This window comes from Callorhinus ursinus, unplaced genomic scaffold, assembly GCF_003265705.2.
Source record: "Callorhinus ursinus isolate GAN/ISIS: 27379988/994484 unplaced genomic scaffold, GSC_fseal_2.0 scaffold1, whole genome shotgun sequence".
Taxonomy (NCBI): domain Eukaryota; kingdom Metazoa; phylum Chordata; class Mammalia; order Carnivora; family Otariidae; genus Callorhinus; species Callorhinus ursinus.
The window spans coordinates 136122268-136141240 of NW_027397063.1; the positions used below are offsets into that span (position 1 = coordinate 136122268).

At 38.4% G+C, this 18973-nt stretch overlaps 1 protein-coding gene across 1 annotated transcript in view; it reads left to right on the top strand.

The window, feature by feature from the left end:
- The first annotated feature begins 914 nt into the window (after positions 1 to 914).
- STT3B (STT3 oligosaccharyltransferase complex catalytic subunit B) overlaps positions 915 to 18973 on the top strand; it is a 107812-nt gene continuing 89753 nt past the window's right edge. Inside the window, exon 1 of the mRNA XM_025883384.2 lies at positions 915 to 1734. Coding sequence (XP_025739169.1) covers positions 1421 to 1734 — 314 coding nt within the window. The 5' untranslated portion in view covers positions 915 to 1420. The remainder of the gene's footprint in view (positions 1735 to 18973) is intronic.

The following is an 18973-nucleotide window of genomic DNA, read 5'->3' on the forward strand; positions in this document are numbered from 1 at the left end:
GGGGGAGGAGCAAGCAGAAGGGGGAGGAAGGTATAAAAATACAACCTAGACGTGCAAAACTTTGTGGACAGGGATCTTCGGTCCGTTATGATTCACTAAAGAAAACTCAGTAACAGCTGATAAAGTTTCACTCGTTCGGTGGACTGTATGCAGCCCGTTAACAATGAAGCCCTGCATCTGCTCGTACTTCCAGGGAACAAACACGACCTTTCCAATTAGATACAAGAAGGGAAAAAAGCGAGAGAAAGTCGCACTTTGTCTGCCCCCTAGGTCTCTTCGGAGCTGGGAGCTTGTTTTCTGGCTCCGAAGAGTTTTCAGCGCCGGCAAAGTTGTCGTCGCTCACAACCTCTTTAGCAGGACGCCTGGCGCAGCCGGCAGGGTGGACCCGCGCACCGCCGCCGACGCTCACAGGCTGCGCAGGCTGTGTCGGGCGCCCCGGGCGGCAGAGCCCCGCCAGCCAGTCCCACGCGCGCAAGACTAGTGTAACGCGCCTGCGCGCTCAGTCACGTGATGGGGCGCTCCGCGCAAAGCGGGTTAAAAGTCACGACCGCCGCGAGCCGGCGAGCGCCCGTTCGGTCGGCGCAGCGCTGTTCGCCTTCCTTGAGCTGGTTCTGATGGAGGTTACTCCGCTGTTCTCGATCACCTCCCGACCCCTCGTCCTGGCTCAGCTTCATGCAACGGGCGGAACCGCCTAGCACCCTTCCTTGCCGACAAACACAGGCGCGCGAAACCGCGTCTTTCAACTGACAATGAAGCCGTAGCCGCGCAGCACGGCAGCCCCGGGCGAACGGGCGCGAGGCGGGAGGAAGGAGGGAGTGGGGGAGAGCGGTTCGGCTAAGCCACGCCCCAGCTCGCGCCCCCATTGGTGGGCACCGCGGTTCTGTGCCCGCCCCCTAACGGACCTGTCGCATTGTGACAGGTGGAAGGGCCAGTTCCTGTTGGGTCGGGGGCGGAGTCAGAGGTAGCCTGAGCTCCGCCCGGACTCCAGGGGGCTCCTCCTACTGCTCTTCACCGCGGGGCGGGTGGCGAGTGTGAGGGGGAATGTCATTGCTGCTCCGAGCTGTGGTGCCGCTTCCGTCTGCTGCTTCTTCTCTGGCGCCCTCGTCCCGTCGGCTTTCGCCGCTGCCGCAGCTGCACGGGAGATACGGATGGCTAATGGGGCGCAAGGGCCATCCGAGTTGAGAGCGCGGCGGTCGCGGCTGCTGCTGAGGCGGAGACTCCCTGCCGCCGCCTCCACCCCCTGTACCCCGGCCTCGCGGCGCTGAGGGCGGGAGCGCGCAGCGCTCTTCCCTCCTCCTCCTTTTTTCTTCCTCCTTCTCCTCCTCCTCCTCCTCCGGGTCCCCGCCCAGCACCCCTCGCACCAGGCGGCGGCGGCGGCGGCGGCGGCGGCGAGGACGGAGACCCGCCGCCGGGGCACAACATGGCGGAGCCCTCGGCCCCGGAGAGCAAGCACAAGTCGTCCCTCAACTCGTCCCCGTGGAGCGGCCTCATGGCCCTGGGGAACAGCCGGCACGGCCACCACGGGCCCGGGGCCCAGTGCGCGCACAAGGCGGCGGGCGGCGTGGCGCCGCCAAAGCCGGCCCCCGCGGGGCTGTCCGGGGGGCTGTCGCAGCCGGCCGGCTGGCAGTCACTGCTCTCCTTCACCATCCTCTTCCTGGCCTGGCTTGCCGGCTTCAGCTCGCGCCTCTTCGCGGTCATTCGCTTCGAAAGCATCATTCACGAGTTCGACCCGTGGTAAGTGTCCCGCCGCCCCTCCCCCGCCCGCGGCCCGCGGAGACCCGGGACCGGCGCCTCTGCCCGCCGCGGCTCGCCCGGGACTTGGCCCGGCGCCGCCGCCGATCCCCACTCGCACGCCTGCAGAGGCGAGCGCGGGTCCCGGAGCTCCGGGCGCGCCCCCTGCCCGTGGGCGAAGTTTCCCCCGCGCAGCCCGAGGCGGGGCGTCGGGGTCCCCGAGTGGGACTTTGGCTCCCGGCCGAATAAGTGTGACGCCTCCCGAGAGGGCGAGCGAAGCCCCCTCGCAGCCCTCCTTGGGTTGCCCAGTCCGGAGTGGACACGCCGGGAGCCGGCAGGTCTCTCCTCGGCCGACTCGTGGCGGACTCCCCGCCTCCCCGCCCGTGGCTTTCGCGTTCTCGTTTTTGCTGGCGCGTTTTTGCTGGTTGGGGTGGGATCGCCCAGGGGTTGCCCTGTTGCCGTTGGAGGTGAGGCCAGATGTGCAGGAGCCCTGTCTACTCAGCCTCGCAGTTTTACGCTTTTAATGTTTCTCCTCTTTTATACAAGAAGGGGAAAAGGGAGTGAGTAGTGAGGTGTTGTAGGAAAGGAAATAATACCCCTGAAAGTAATCCGAAAGCTAGGGACTCTTATTTATTTAACACTAGATATTTTCAGGAGTGGCTTTTTTCAAGGCCCCTAAGTGCACTCAGCACTTCACTGTTCCACAATTATCTTGGTTTGCTTTTTAGAGCAAGAACATTACTGTTAGCCCAACTGTCACCCTCAGTATGTTATGCACAATATCCGAAAGCATGGCATTAGTTCCTGTATTGGTCTCTGCAGGAAGGTTTGTGGATAAGAGAACTACCACAGTGATGGGGAGCCTTAGGTTATATTACAGAAGTTGCACGTGGTATCCGGGACTGACCTGAATGTTTTAGGAAATTACCGTACTAAGAGCACTAGCTAATTTAGGCACTACCCTGGTTTGTGAATTATATAGATAGGAAGATTGCTTTAATTTTTTCCCCAGCTTTCCCAGCCTATTTGGTTTTTGTTTGTTTTTGCTTTATATCTGAGCCTGTGCCTTTTAAACTAAATTCATGTTGACCGACTTGCCAGTCTTGAGTTAATCTTATATTCTAATAATTAGATCTAACTAAACTTTAGGATATTTATCATTTGAATACAAAGAGAGAGTCTTCTTGAGAGCTATTAATATATGGATTACAAATATTTGGGGTCGTGAATTACCCATATATTAAAATACCGGATTGAAGTTCTGTTATGGATAGAAAAATTGGTAGTGCTGCATCTGTTGAACACGACGGGCCCACTCATGGAAAATTCAGTTTAGGTAAACAATTACTGGGACATTCTTTGTGAAACGAAGAGGTTTTGATTTTTTTCTAACATTTAAAAAAAAATAACTTTATGTTACTTGGAATCACAGAAGAAAATACCGTGAAGCCTTGGGAACTAGGTACAGTGTTCTTATTAGTCTTGGGTTTGAAACACTTAAGCAAATTAGATAAAAATGAAATTGGAACCGGAAAATGAAAACTAATATTTTACTGAACAATGTAAAAAGAGAAAGTTGTCTTTTTAGATTACAACAGCAGAAGTGCATGGCAACCAAACATCACGGGTAACAAAAATTGTGAAGAGTATTTCTACAGAGAGTATCATTTTTATAAACGCTGAATATTGTTTAGTAGTAACTTTGAGGCTGCAATTAAGGATTGCAGAAAAATTCAGAACTGAATGATGAGACGATTTTGTTATTTTTCCTTATTTTGAAGGAAGATTAGAAATCTGCATCAAGTCAGCCCAAAATTACTATTGAAATTGAGTATTGTAATCATGAAGTCTTACCAGGTTGTTTCACCGATAATATTCCTTTTTTCTTTTTTTAAAGTATGGCAAAGAATTAGAAGTTGATCTTTTTTCAAGTTTCAAGAATATGCTTGGAGAGCGTAACCCTTTTTATCCACGTGAAAATATGTTTCACTTCTATTTTTTTATGTATAGAAACACTTCAGAAACACTGTCTTTTAGCTGAATGTATGAAATTTGAACTTTAATTCATATAAGCTAATCTAAAAGTATATATATCTCTTCATTCTTAAAGATCTACTTGAGGTGTTCTGCTTACTAATAGTTTTGATATTTACATTTTATCATATTCCTAATTAAATGCTTCTGTTCATACTATTAGATAATTGTCATTAGTATTAAAGTCCTTTTACAATAAAGGAATTGTCCCTATCCCTTACTGTGAACAGAGATTTGCCAATATAAATTTGATGTCTAAGTATAATTTTTGTTGACTTAATGAGAAAATTAGGTTTTAGACCAAAAAAATCCCTTCTTCGCTCACTTTTGTTTTTCTTTTCATATCTTTCGAAGATCTCAAGTAGTTAGGCATCTCATTCTTATAATCCATTCTTGTTGAAAAATTTTGAAAAAGGGTTAGATTGTCTATCATTATTACTCTGGATTTTTAAGCAGTTTTTCCTTCCAAGCTACTAAGAATACCAGTATTTTGATCTTTAATCTAATACTCTAGTGTTATACTAGCTTGGGAGTCTCCCAGATTACTATTTAATAATACAGCAATGCCATGAACCTTTAATAATATTTAAATGTTTCTTTCAGATTTTATATCAACAAATCAGTTTGTTCTGGCCTTCTCTGTTTCCTTTTTTCATGTCTCTGTTACTGACTTCATTTCTGAAGTCTTTTTAGTGAAAAGTTTACTTTTTCTGTTTGATTATGAGTTATTTCTATAATTTTACAGTAGTTCTTAAATTGCGTAAGACTCTAGTTAGCTGCCAGAAGTGACTCATTGTCACAAAGTTATACTTGTTTTTTAAATTTGTCACTCAATTTATTTTATAAATCTTGCAGTTGTTATAAGTGGTGGTATATAATGTTGACTATTACAGATTTATTGAATTTTAAAGTACACTACACTTTTTTAGAACTTAGCAACATTTGTGGTATGATCTCCTCACCACTTTAATAATTTCCTCCCTTATCATTTGAGTTGATCAGACATGAGGAAGCAGTTTGAGAGTATGTTGTCTGTACTTGCCAAACATTTGGTTGAGCAACTAGTTTAACAGCACCTAATTTTATCTTCTTTTTATCTGGAGCAAAATGTAGTTTCTACTTATTTTTGTTGTAGCTGTTAATACTTTTATATTAACCAAGTACCTTTTTCACAGCCGTTATCTTGTTAAATTGTAGTAGCTTTCCCGCAGAGGTGATGTAAAAGCTACCTAGATAAGGAGAGCTGCCCTTTTCCCTGCCTGCACAGGTTGCAGTGGGCTCTCCCTAGAGCCCTAGAGAGAATTCTCTGAGCCTCTCTGAGTTTTGGCTGCAGTTAGCTGTAAAAGGGCAGCAGATATCTTCTTGCAGGGCAGAAAGCTGCAGTTAGAATTGAAACTTGGAATACAATTTTTCAGAGAAACTATGGCATAAATAGATTAATTAGTGCAAACATGTTTTCAAAGGATTGATAAACCTTTGGAACATAAGTTGTTTGTAAGCTGGGAACTAGTTCCTGTACTTTGAGGTCTCCATGTTTTTCTTCACTTTGCAGATGACAAAAAGTGGCTCTTGACCTCAGTTCTGAAGAAGACAAAATGGGTAACAAAACCACTTTTAGAAAAAAACATCCCGAATCTTAAAAAGTTACTTTGTAGAATCATAAGCAACAGCAGTCCAGCTGGGCTTCAGAACAGGTATTCTGTCACTAGAGTCATTGTAAGTTACAAGAACACTTAGAGAGGAAGTGCAGGGAGTGTCTTGACCTGCTGCATTGGATAATGGAATCAGACTTGCTCCCGTTTGGTTTTAAGTGTGGTGGTTCTTATAGGTAGTAATCATAGATTTCATGAGGCATATAGAATAGGTCCTGGGGTAGTTAGGATCTGTCAGCAAAGACTGGAACTTTTTCTTTTTGTTCCGGATTTTCGTATTTTGAGTGCTAACTTGAGTAAGACTGCAGATCTCTTACTGCCATGAGTAGTTTGCATAAATTCATCATTGGTTGTACACCAAGCATTAGAAGCTCATTATGGCTCTGACCCAGTTGTTAACGAATATGGGGAAACTTACTGGCCTGCCTGTACTTAATCTACTTCTGATTTTTATGCTCCGTATAAGTTATGAGTACTTTGGGATATGAGAAAATGTTAAAAGTTTTCTTCATTGTAATTTCTTAGTATTCATTAGTGCATACATGCTCTCAGAAAAAATGGAAAGATTAATATTCTGGAGTGACTGAATCATATTTTTTACTTGTTTACTTTGAAAACTTAATGCTCTTAGAGACCATACTGCTGTTAACCCAAATTATAAAGCATCCCACAATTCAACAGATTTGTACATTGCTAAGTTGTTACATTATAAAAATTTTCATACAAAAAAGTTGAAAGAATTTTATAGTAAACACTCCTAAACCTAGATTCTGCAGTTAGTGTTTTACTTAATTTGCCTTATCATATCTTTCTAATACTGCTTTTAAATCCTGCTTGTAGACACTGGTAGTACATCGTTCATGGTAACATGAAGAGTGTTATCTTTGTTCTCCAACTCCATAATTAGGAGGATCTCTTATTTCTGGACAACATTTGTTTTCTATAATACTTGAACATAATGAGTATAAATACTGCTTCTGTATCACCCTCAGTTGGACTGCAGGTTAGAATCAAGATTTAATCTTTCTAGGTTTTAGTTAATAAATTACCTGAGTACATCATAAGTCAATGATGTCTGTTAAATGACCTGACTGCCAAATCTCATGTCACAGAAGAAACTCTGAAGTTGTTAGAGGGTATTGATGTTGGTTTTACTAGACTTAATTTTTATGGAATACCTAAATTCCTTTTGGGTTATTAGAAGCCTTTTATCGGTCCGCCTGTTGCTTACTGAGTCATATTTATGCTATTTTATTGCCATTTTTTTGTCCAGATAATAATGCTTAATTTATGCATAATTGCAAAAGTCACTTCTTTCAGTCCCTACAATAAATAGGAAAAAATGAAAACATTTTCAAATAATACAGGGCTCATGAATACAATCTATGGGCCAAATTAATACTGTTGAAAGGGGGAAAATGTAAATGGTTAACATGCTACCCCATCTTAACTCCCTTACTTCCTTTACCTGATTCTGGTGGATATTTTTTGTTTTTAAATCACTTATTCTTTTCTGAGAAAGTTTCTGTGTCCTCACTTGACCTAATTCAGACACAGATAATTTCCAGGGATTTAAAAATTGATAAAAAGTGTCAATACCATAGGATTTTTTTATAAAAAGTGTTAGGTGGAGGTAAGGGTTGGAAGAGATAGGAGCAACTGCCAGAGGTTCTCAAATTTTAGGTAAATGTAAGTAAACTGGCATTTGTAGACTTGGAATTTTATTTCTTTGTAAAAACACCTTCAGAGTTTCAAATGAAAGGCATCTAAACATACTTTGGAATATAACCTATACATAGGTTGGTGAATGCCTTTATGTTGGTCAAGTTTATACTATTTTTAGAAATACACATTTCTAAAGAATTGTGACTGCTACACTAGTTAAATTGACCATATCATTAGTGACCATTTTTTCTTTCTGTGGAACTTAGTGCTGCAGGATAACTTTAATATACGTTCTAAATGATAGTAGATGCTTAGTTTTTACAGTGTCTTACAACTTGATTTTAGATCTTAGAATTAAGGAGATAAGGTAACATCTCTTATTTCTGTAGATAAAAGGTACTTCAGTTCAGTATTCCACTAAGAATTGAATAATACAGGTTTGCTTGTCTCCAAAATCTATGTCCTTTTTACTGCATCTTCTGCCTTCAAGACAGGCTTAAATGAAAGTGTCCTCCATTTAATTTATGTTTTTTAATCAGCTGCCCTGATTTAAGTCTTCACATATTGGCCTATCAGAGTGCCTGGGCACAATCCATGCCTAGCTAACTAAGCTCACTAGTTGGATGATGGCTAATTACTTGTTTTGATGTAGGGAAGAGAAGAGTTGATGATGACTTTAAGATTTTATTTATTCATTTGAGATAGAGTGAGGGAGAGAGAGGAGGAGCAGGGTCCGGGGCGGTGGGGTGGGGCAAAGGGAGAAGCAGGCTTTCCACTGAGCAGGGAGCCCGACGTGGGGCTTGATCCCAGGACTCTGGGATCATGACCTGAGCCACCCCAAGTGCCCCTGACTTCAAGTTTTTAAACCGAATGACTAGGGAGTTTTCAGAGATGGGGCTTTTAAGGGGAATAGCTGAGTGAGAAGAAAAGATGAATGAATCCAAGTGAATGTTGTTTTATTTAGATTTATTTTGTCTGTAAAAAGTTCATTGTAATAAGGTTGGAAATATTAAGCCATTTCAGTTAAGGGACTTTTACAGGGTGGGAGTTCAGAGTAGACCCAGAATTCTATGGTCTACAGGGCTTCCAGAGTATTTGCTGGCTTGGCTTGTTTTCAGGGCGAAGAAGCTGAACACCAGAGGAGTGAAGTACTTTTTCTAAGGTTGTAGTTTGGCTAGATTCTTTTCCATTTTCTTTGCACCTTTGTTTGCATTAGAGGGCGTTTTGTGAGTTGTTTGAAAAATGTTACTTGAGAAGATGAAGGGAAGTTTGTGTCTACCACTCACTTTAAATTGACAATATTGGAAATGTTGGCGGTTGAAGTTTAGCTATGAAACGATTTTTATGTGAAGTTTGACTTCTTTTGGTGATATAAAACTTGTGTGCTTCACTCATCTGTAATTTCATTGAGTTAATAGTTTTCATGCTTTAGGTTTTCCGTTTTTTTAACTTTTTTTATTCATTCCTATCTGAGGAGAAAGACTATTCGTAAAATCATAAAGAAAATTTATGTTTATATTAATAAAGTGTAAATAATTAGTTGATAACTAAATTGATAATGTTTCTTTTGAGGTTTTCTTTTAATTTCCTTTTTATGCCTTACGGGTTTATCAGCTTTTCTCCAGTGAAGATTTTTCTTCACAATGCAGTGTTCTTTTCTTTAGTGATATTTAGCAATCTTTCCAGCCTACACATGACTTCAGATGAATTTGGTTTTTAAACTTAAGTTATTGGGTCTTTCTCTCCATAGATAGATGGATAGATAATATTGTAGCACATGCTGTTTTCTATACTATTTTTAAATTAAAATGTAGCGATTCATAATTTATAAAGTTCCTGTATATGCACAGCTTAAAATTATTGTTTGTTGCTGGCCAAATGGGCAGAGTAGAATTGGTGAAAGGAATCACCACAGGGAAACTCAATTGTAACCACCATGTTTATTTCATGCCTATTCTTTTTTTTTAAATTGAAGTATAATTGACATGACATTAATTTCAGGTGTACAGCATAATGATTTGGTATTTGTATACATTTTGAAATGATAATAAGATGTTAACATTTGTCACCTTATATAAAGTTACAGAAAATTTTTTTGTGTTGAAAACTTTTAAGACCTACTCTCTTAGCAGTTCATGCCTATTCTTAAAATGCCAGTAACTCCTTAAAGTAGAATAAATTCTATTTAAGTAGGTTTTATTATTAAGGTTAATTATTAAACCATTTTACTTGTATAATCCACAGGAACAATAATGGAGCACAGAATTATTGGAAGGCAGCACTCTTGAAGTTTTTGAGATGTTCTTTGAAAATGTCTTAAATGTTTATATAAGCATGAGAAAAATGTTCTGCAAAGGCTTTTGATGAGAAAATGTTTGGTTTCAGTCTTTAAAAATGTTTTTCTTTTATGGTGAAATATAACACATTCTGAGAAGTATATAAACCAAATGTACAATGTAATGACTAATTATAAGATAAACACCCATGTGATCATCACCCAGATTAAGAAATAGAACATTGCCACCACCTCAGAAGCCTTGATGTGTCCTTGCCTCCCTGCTCCCCACTTGTATAGTAATTACATACTTTTCCTCATAGGTGGTACAATTCTGTGTGCATTTCTAAATAATATAATTTAGTTTTGCCTGTTTTAAAACTTGAGATAAATGCACTTAGAGCTTTTGTGTCTTTTTTTTGCTCGACATTGTATTTAAGATCCATCTTCATTGATCAAAGGATTGTGGAGAATATGTGGTAATAAGGTTTAGCAATAATTTGATTAACCAGGCTTCTTACCCCCCTGAGAAGGTTGCCTGCTCTTTCGCAGCAGGAAGTACTTGTAGGAAAGGGAAAGCATCCTTCTCTTCACTTGAGATCAAAAATAATCATAAGATTGATATTTTGAGCTGGAGTCAGCCTTGTCAAGAGATAACCTTGACAACTTTTCAGAAAGTACTAACTGGCCAGAGAGATTCAGTCTTTCAGCAGACACTGAGACTATAAGGAAGAGAGGGTGAGGGAGGAGACATCACTGTCATTCAGGAGACAAATGATAAATAATCAGATAAATGCAGAGGACTGGTTTTTAAACTATAGCTTTTGCCAACTATTGTCACTTTAAAACATATTAAAATTTATATAAGGTAGGGAGTGGTTGTTAGTTCTTGAAAGAAAGAAGGAAAGAGAATGTTGGAAAGAGATCTGAACTGAAGGAATTTAGGAGAACCCTAAGAATGGGCTGTTTAAAAATGTATTGGTATATTTGTAAAGGATCGCTCTCTATTCTTCTTCCAGTCTTCCATGGCTACTATTGTTTTTCTTTCCCATATCTTTATTTCCTTTATTGATTTAGTAACTGTCTTGGTCTTCAGGAATAGGAGAAGTTTGATAGTAGTAGGTTCCTTTCAGAAACTGTCTTCAGGGGATAAAAAGTTTTATTCAAAGAATAGTAAAAGTCAGGCATTGAGTAATGTATACTATTGTCTAAGGACTATGTTGTACACCTGAAACAAATACAACATTGTATGTCAACTATACTTCAATTAAAAAAGAGAATAATAAAGCAAATGATTTTTTTATGTAGGATTCTACATGATTATTTATGTAGGAGCTTGAAATCTGTTGGGGCGTGGAAATTTGGCATTATGTGTTAGCAAATGATTAAGGATATTGGAAATGAGATTCTAGGCCATGACTCGCTAGCTGGATATCCTAGAACTTTAAGGGAGGAAGATTTTAGTTCAGTGAGTATTTCTTCCAAGTAAGCTTTTCTTTTAATTAGAAAGCCGGTCTTAAGTGAAATAGTAAACAAAAATGCTCTCTAATGCATGTCTATTTATTGGTCAGAATGATTTTGATCAAATTTGGTGGTATTTTTCTGCTGCCCGTTAGTATGTAACCCATGCTACATGAATGGATAACAGTTGATTTCTTTTGTGAACAAAGACTTGTTTCATTGTTAATGCATTGTTGAAGAATTTAAATCTAGGACTGCCTTTCTTCAAACTCCCAATTTAGTCAGCTAGTATTTCTACAGAATTCAAACTTAAAATTTAAACCAAGTATCATAAGGAAGGTATATACATACTTATTATCCCTTGCCCCCTATATCCCTTGTAATATATGCCAAAGAGAAATATAAATGACTTTGAATTAGGCTGTATTTGGATAATGGTCCAACCTAATGATTTAAGCTTCTTTAATACCTCTAGTATTTCTCTTGTTTGAATTCCCCAGGGAAGTAGGGATAATTTTTTTGAAATGTATTAACTGTTAGGAAACATGCCAGGAATACTTCTTTAAGAAATAACAATCTAATATAGTTTATCTGCCTTGTGTGAGAGGTATAGGTACAGGTTTTATTGATCCCAATATAGAACAAACTTTACTTCAGTTAAATTTTGTTCAGGACTGTTCATTTAACTAAATAGGCTAGATCCGTTTTGAAGATTTTTTAACACCTGTAATGTAAAAACATTCAAGGAGATTTAAGTTGTTATTTGTTTTTTGCCTAAAGTGGTGAAATACTGTTATGGTGATATGGTTCTTATTCCCTTTCTAATGAATAATAATAACTTACTGTTATAGAGAGATGAGATCCTTTAGGGTAAGAACATCATTTCTAATCATGCTAGAATATCCTACACTGTATTAGGAACGTAGTGGGTACAATTTATGTTTCGGTGATGACAGTAATAGCATAGGAAGTCTCTATTGTGTAATACCTTGATAAACCTTGGATTTGACTGTATCAGTAGAATCATGTGTGGTGATATTGTGATTCATAATAAGAAGTATATGTTTGGTCTTCATCCTCGTTTCTGGCACAGAGCTCCTAAAACCTTTGTAATTTTCTAAGTGATGGGAGGGGGGTGGCATCTTTTGTTATGTTAATGGAGTGATTTTGGAAAGCCCTTAGGTCACCTGAGGATAGGGGTTGGTTGCCAGTGGAACCTACCCTGTGATTAGAGGGTTGGAAGTGTTAAGTTCTTCCTCCTGACCTCTGGGAAGGGGAGAAGGGCTGGAGGGTTGAATCACCAATGGCCCCAATAATTTAATCAATCATGCCAATGTAATGGGAGTCTTCATAAAAACCCCAAAGGACAGAGTTTGGAGAACTTCCATATTTGTGAATATGAGATTTGGGGAGGGTGGTATACTCAAGAGAGGGCATGGAAGCCTCGTGCCCCTTCCCACATAATCTTGCCCAGTGAATCTTTTTATCAGTCTTTTCCTGAGTTCTGTCCTTTTATAATAAATCTGTGGTCTAGTAAGTTAAATATTTTCTCCAGTTCTGTGAGCAGCTCTACCAAAGTAATTGAATCCAAAAAGGGGGTCACTAGAACTTTTGGTCTATAGCTAGTTGGCTAGAAGCACTGGTGGCAACTTGGACTTGTGATTGGATTGTGAAGTGGGAGATTGGGGCCTGGGGAGGTCAGTCTTGTAGGACTGAACCTTTGTGGGATTTAACACTAACTTAGTGTCAGAATTAGGATGATTTTTAGGACAAAGATGTCAGAAAAGTGATTTTTGGTTTGGAAACTCACCACCCCCTCATTGGAATTGTTGGTGGACCTCTTAGTGAACATCATAATCTCACCATCAATAAAGGTGTCATTTTAATCTTATAGAAGAAGGAAAGAGTTGATGATGCAGAAAGGAGGTGATAATGCTTATGGAAAAATAATTTATGTGAGTAATTGCCATCAGCAATTGGGAAATGACGAGCTAGCTGAATATCCTAGAAGAACTTTAAGGGAGGGAGATTTTAGTTCAGTATTTCTTCTAAGTACAGATAACTGTCTCAAGTTTTAACTCACTGTTAAGGAATATTGAATAAGAAAAGACAGACCAGTTAATGCTGCTAACTTTTGAGCTGATAAATGAAAAAAGACATGTCAGCAATAAAAGTAAAGTTTACAAGGTGGCATTTTGTTTGAACTTGAGAAATATATCTTGATGTGGAGGAATAGTAAGAATAGAAAGGATCATTTGGTATGTAGGCATTAAATTCATGCAAATGATGAGTTTGGGTGGGGTTGGATTAATGATCCATTTGCTTTCTTGGCTCTTGATTTAACTTTGTGATTACAGCATCCCCCATCCAAAAGTAGAGCATTCCAACAAAAACTTTTGTAAGCCAAAAATGCATAAAGCAAAGAACCATTAATTTATGTGGAAAAAATTGTTTTTGGTCTTCCTAGACCCCAAAAATAACCCTGCATTTTTCTGATGCACAAGAGGCTTAAGCCTAAAGGACGCACAAAATAAAGAGAGATAAGGAATAGACAGACGCAATTCAAAACTATGGTGGCTTGATGCTGAGTGTTGTTCCCAAGGAATGGAGCTTGATGGTGCCATTCTCACGGCTCAGGGTGCAGGCTGCCTCCTTAATGGCATGCTGCAAAACAAATAGTGAACCCTGTTTTTCCTTTTTTCCATTTTCCATAAAAGTGAAAATCCTCTTTGATTCTTTTGGTTATTGACAATAGGTACGAATGTAGGTTGGTGGTGAAGTTGAAGGCGAAGTGGCAGAAGGGGAAATTTCAAAAAGCCCCCATTGGTAATTAATTTGGAAATTAAGCAACACTGTAGGAAGCCATCACAGCTCTGACTGATTTCATTTAAACCTTCCCACAAGAGGTTAAAGGATACCAAATAAAAATACTCATTGGGGTTAAATAAATAGCCTGTCTCCAATAAAGTCTCTGCAATAGAAATAGCTTTGTCTGTGTCTAATTACTGGGAGGATCATTGAATTTGTAGATCCCAAGAGTTAAGTAAGCCAAAATATAAAGTCATTACCTTTTTTTTTTTTAATAGTTTTTATTTATTTAAGTAATCTCTTCACCCCATGTGGGGCTCGAACTCACAACCCTGAGATCAAGAGTCTTGTGCTCCTCCTACCGAGCCAGCCAGGAGCCCCAAGCCTTTACCTTTTTTTTTTTTTTTTTTTTTTTTTTACTGTGGATTGAACTCTTAAGAAAATGACTGGTCAACTCTTTATACTATTCCATGTAATGATAGCAACATTCCTGTGAGTACTAAAACTGATAGGTTGTAATGGTCTCATCAGATGTTTTTGTGTACTTTTTTTTTTAAAAACCTTTATCCATCAGTGTGTGCCTTTAAATCTGTTACACTGAACAGGGTTTGTTGAATGTACTGACGATTAAAATATTGCATGTGTTCTTAATTTTTAAATTTTAATAAGCTTCATGGAAGTTTTATTTTAATACTAAAATCATTTTTACTCTACACCATACATAGCTAAAGAAAATTGTATTTTAATAGGCCAAGCGGCTTCTGGCATTAGAAGAAACAGGATAATGAAACAATGTGTGGTAGATGAAATAAACCTAATCTTAAATCTATAAAGGCCAGTTATTCACTGAAAGTAGAAAAATGAGCTTGAGAAGCAATGAAGATATATTTTTTTTTAAGATGTATTTATTCATTTGAGAGGGGGAGAGCACATGCAAGGGGAGGGGCAGAGAGAGAGAGGATCCCCAAGCGGACTCCCCACCCAGCGTGGAGTGGTGAAAGGGCTGCAAACCACACAGGGCTCCAACCCCACAATCCATGAGATCACCACCCTACCCGAAGCCAAGAGTCCAACTCTTAACAGACTGAGTCACCCAGGTGCCCTGCAACTAAAATCCTTTTAAATATTTTTTTGAAGGTTGTTAAAATGAATGGCTCACTTCTTCAGAAAGGGAGATCTTTTCTCTTGTTTAGTATACTTTATTTTGATTGTTTAAATAATTTACCACATTTAAATAAAGTGTAAATATAAATAGCATTTAAAACAAAAGGTTTTCCTTTTGAAGTAAAAATAATTCCAGACTTTTAAAAAGTTTATAAGTACTTGTTATAATTGTTGGATATGAATTGCAACATAATATAAAACTATAAAAATTTTTATAAATCAAACTATATTGAAAATGCAAATTACATATAAAATAATGTATATGCCGTATATGTAATTATGAATGTAATTACAAACACCCATGTGAAACCCCTACCCAGCTAGGATGTTACCAATTTCAATCCATCCATATTTCTTCTCTAGCCTGTCCTCCTGGTTTTCCTCTTAGCACTAAGAAACCATTATCTGAGTGTTTAACATCTCCTTTGTCATTATTAAAAATATATATATACATGTGTTTGTGTCTCTAGACTATATATTGCTAAGTTTTGCTTTGAAGCTTTAAAAATAGTATTCTGTATATAATTTTCTTTGATTTGTATTTATACATTTCCTAGTTGATGACTATTTGGGTTTCCAACTTTTTGCTTTTATGAATAATGCTACTATGAACACTAAAGACTATTTTCTGATGCATATGTGTGGATGTTTGCTTGAGTATATACCTGGGAATTGTGTGATTATTTTTGTTTCAATTCATAAAAATATAATACACCACCCCAAAACTTGGTGACAAAAAGCATTTCATTGTTTCACAATTCTGTGGGTGGAGTGGGAGTTTTTTCTGCTTAGCGATGTCATCTGTGGTGCTAGGATGATGAGAGTCACCTGGAGACTCAACAGGCTGCAGTCAGCTGGGGCTAGAAGTGCTGGGATGCTATACTGCTTAGGAGTCATCTGGAGTCTTGATTGGGAACTCAGCTGCAGCTTTTAGTTCCTTCATGTGGCTGCTTAGGCTGCCTCACAGCATGGCAGCTGAATTTTAAGAAAGCATTCCAAGAGCAAGAAAGCTGCTTGTCCAATTAAGGTCCAGGCATAGAATGATCAGTGTCACTTCCACTATATTTTATTGTTCAAAATATACACAGGCCTATCAGAGAGTCATGTATACTGTTAGGGACAGAATTATTTCAGACCATCTTTGGAGACTGGTTACCATAGTGTATTATTTTTATTTCTTCTTCTGTCATTCACAGAAGACTTTGTGCTTTTATGTTTTATGTTTGTGTCTCTGGTCAGTTTTCTTTTCTTTTTTTAACTCAGTTATTTTGTATTTTGGGGGGAGGGATACTAAGTCTGGGCTAAATTTGTTGCAAATTTTAATACCTTTTGTGACTTATTGGTCCTTAAGCACTTTAAGATAGTTATTTTATTACCCCGTTTTACAGATGAGAAGAGGAAGTACTGCTTAGTATATTGAGAGAATACTTTGTGAAGTCAGAAGCCTCGGGTGATATTTTTGGTTTTAAAAATAGCACGTGCAAATGTGTGCAATTATGAAATGACATGATGCTTCCATCCATCTACTTATTAGACCCCTCCACTTCCAAAAGAATGAGGTTTGGAGAAATTTACAAGTTATTTATTCACTTATGATCTATTATAATATTCTCGGGAAGGTGCGAAATGACTTGGCCCGAGTGACAGAGTTAGAACCAGTACATTCATCTCCCAAGTTTTTTCTAGTCGTACCTGTCTTGCCTATACCCATATTTCAGTTTTTTCCCCACTAAATTATTCAGTTGTATCAATCAGTCACTATCTGCCAACACATTTCAAAACTTGTGTTTTTGATAGCCAGACTAGTTCCGCTATTGGTTCTCCCACTTTGAGGGTACGCTGGAGATCTCAGAAGACAGTGGTAAGGAATTGGCAGATATTTGAGATTTTCTTGACTGATCCCACTTCCAAACTTTATCATGGAAATTAAGTTTCTTAAGTGTTGTCAGAATATTTTTTCAAAATAATAGAAGCCAGAGAGTCCCAACCAATATTCAAATATTTGCTTTATGTATTTTAAAAAGCACACTTTTAGGCATTGAGTGCAGTGAGTTGCTTTTAAAACTGAAAATACCACAGAACAATTCTGAATTCCATAATGCAAGGCTTTAAATAAAATGAGACAATTTTCTATCATGCCTGAACAAATACAAAATACACAAAAATAAACTTGTAGACACTTCCCAGCTCTCAGGTTAGGAAGATTGTTCTGTGTAAGTTTCCCATCATTACAATTCAAGTATGTTGAAGTGAGACACTTCAGTACAACTCTCCAGTGTAAAAGCAATGCTTCAGGGAGCATGACTTATTTTCATGTCCCTTCAGATTTCTTGGATCCGAGATTCAAAGGCAGAAATGAAAGTCATAATAATCTGCTTATTGGAGGAATTCTTTGACATGTAATGGAACACAGAGCATCTTTAGACTTTGACTCAGAAACATTTTCCACCAGAGATACCACCCATTGAATGACCAAGCCTTTTACTCATTTTAGTCTTTCCTGCCCCAGATTCTTCCACTTTCAGTGTCATGCATTGGAATTACCTTCCTCAAGAAATAAACTAAAGTATAATGTATTTGCTATAATACTGATACAGTGTTAACCAAGACAAAGTATAGGTGTCAAGTGCAGTAATTTGGCAAAAAGCTAATGCCAGATTCCACCAGGTTGAACATAATGTAACACCATTTGTAAAAAAGAAAAGGGGGAGAAGGGGTAAGTCCATTTAAAATTCAGTAAATGCATTTACAACACTTGTAATTCTCAGAATAAACACATTTTAAAATAGAGTATACCCCAAACATGCTTATCTCTGAGGAGTTTAATACATGTTATTTTGTAGAAATTGCTGAAATTACTTTATTTTTTATTTTTATTTTTTTTTGAAATTACTTTAGATATGTGAAGGATACCAAAGTTTTCATATAGTTCAGTATTTTCTGTCTCTCTCCTTCAACCCCTTTCAAATGGGAAGAGAAGACTGACTGTTCTTGAGTTACGTTTGCTGATACTTTGAGAAAGTTTCTGATTAAAAACTAGGTAAATGGGAACACTTTTGGTTTCTCTGGACTATAGAATGAACCTCATACCTAGAAGAGAACATAGAGATCATAGAAATTACTTGTTAGAGTTGTTGCCAAAGCATGTTCTGCAGAATACATATCCCAGGAATTGTAGTTCAAAACAAAATAACCTCTGATAATTGAAATTTGGAAAATCTGCATATCCCATCCACTTACTTATAATACATATTAGCATGTTAAAGGCTGAGATGTTCTTCAGTACAGTGTTAATTTTCTTTAATCTGGTGTTTACCATATTTAATTTAGGAATTACTGTAGGATTTTTTTAAGTGTTCCAAACAATGCATACTTAATGTTTATTAGTTGGAAATCTTATTTCCATAGAATATGAATATATGTCCTGACTTAAGTATATGTAACATAATACATATTTACATTTTTAATGCTTATTTGGAAATGTTATTTATATGACATATATAGCAATTATATAATATCAATAAGTAGGTATATAACAAGTAAGTGTAAATATGACATATATATGTTTATATAATGTTTGTTGGAGATCTTATTTCTATAGTATATGAATGTGTGTCTGCCCTAAATATGTATTACATACACATGTATGTGTGCTCTGTGGAGAGAGAGTATATCCCAAGTGTGTGCAGCTCTTGCCTTTTGCCCAGGTGTTTTAGATTTCAGTATATACTGGATTTAACTAAGCAAAAAAAATCATTGGATAGTTTTAATTTATCAGATCCACTATTTTATTATTTGGTTTTATTTCTTTTAAAGATTTATTTATTTGTGAGAGAGAGAGCGAATGCCCCAGTGGAGGGGAGGTGCAGGGAGGTAGGGGGAGAGAGAGAAAAAATCCCAAGCAGACTCCTCACTGAGTGCAGAGCCGAACCTGGGGCTTGATTCCTGGGTGGCTCATCAATTAAGCGTCTGAGAGCCACCCAGCTACCCCCAAATCCACTATTTTATATGTGATCCTAGAATTTTTTCAGATTTTTTTGAATGGCATTAAAATACTTTTATCAGTCTTATTTTGATGTAATTTTTTGGTGCCAACTTTTCATTGTCCTTTCCTTTTTTCCAGTTAGTTTATTAAGTGCCCTTTTTAAAGCAGGACAGACTCTCCTTTTTCAAATGAATACTT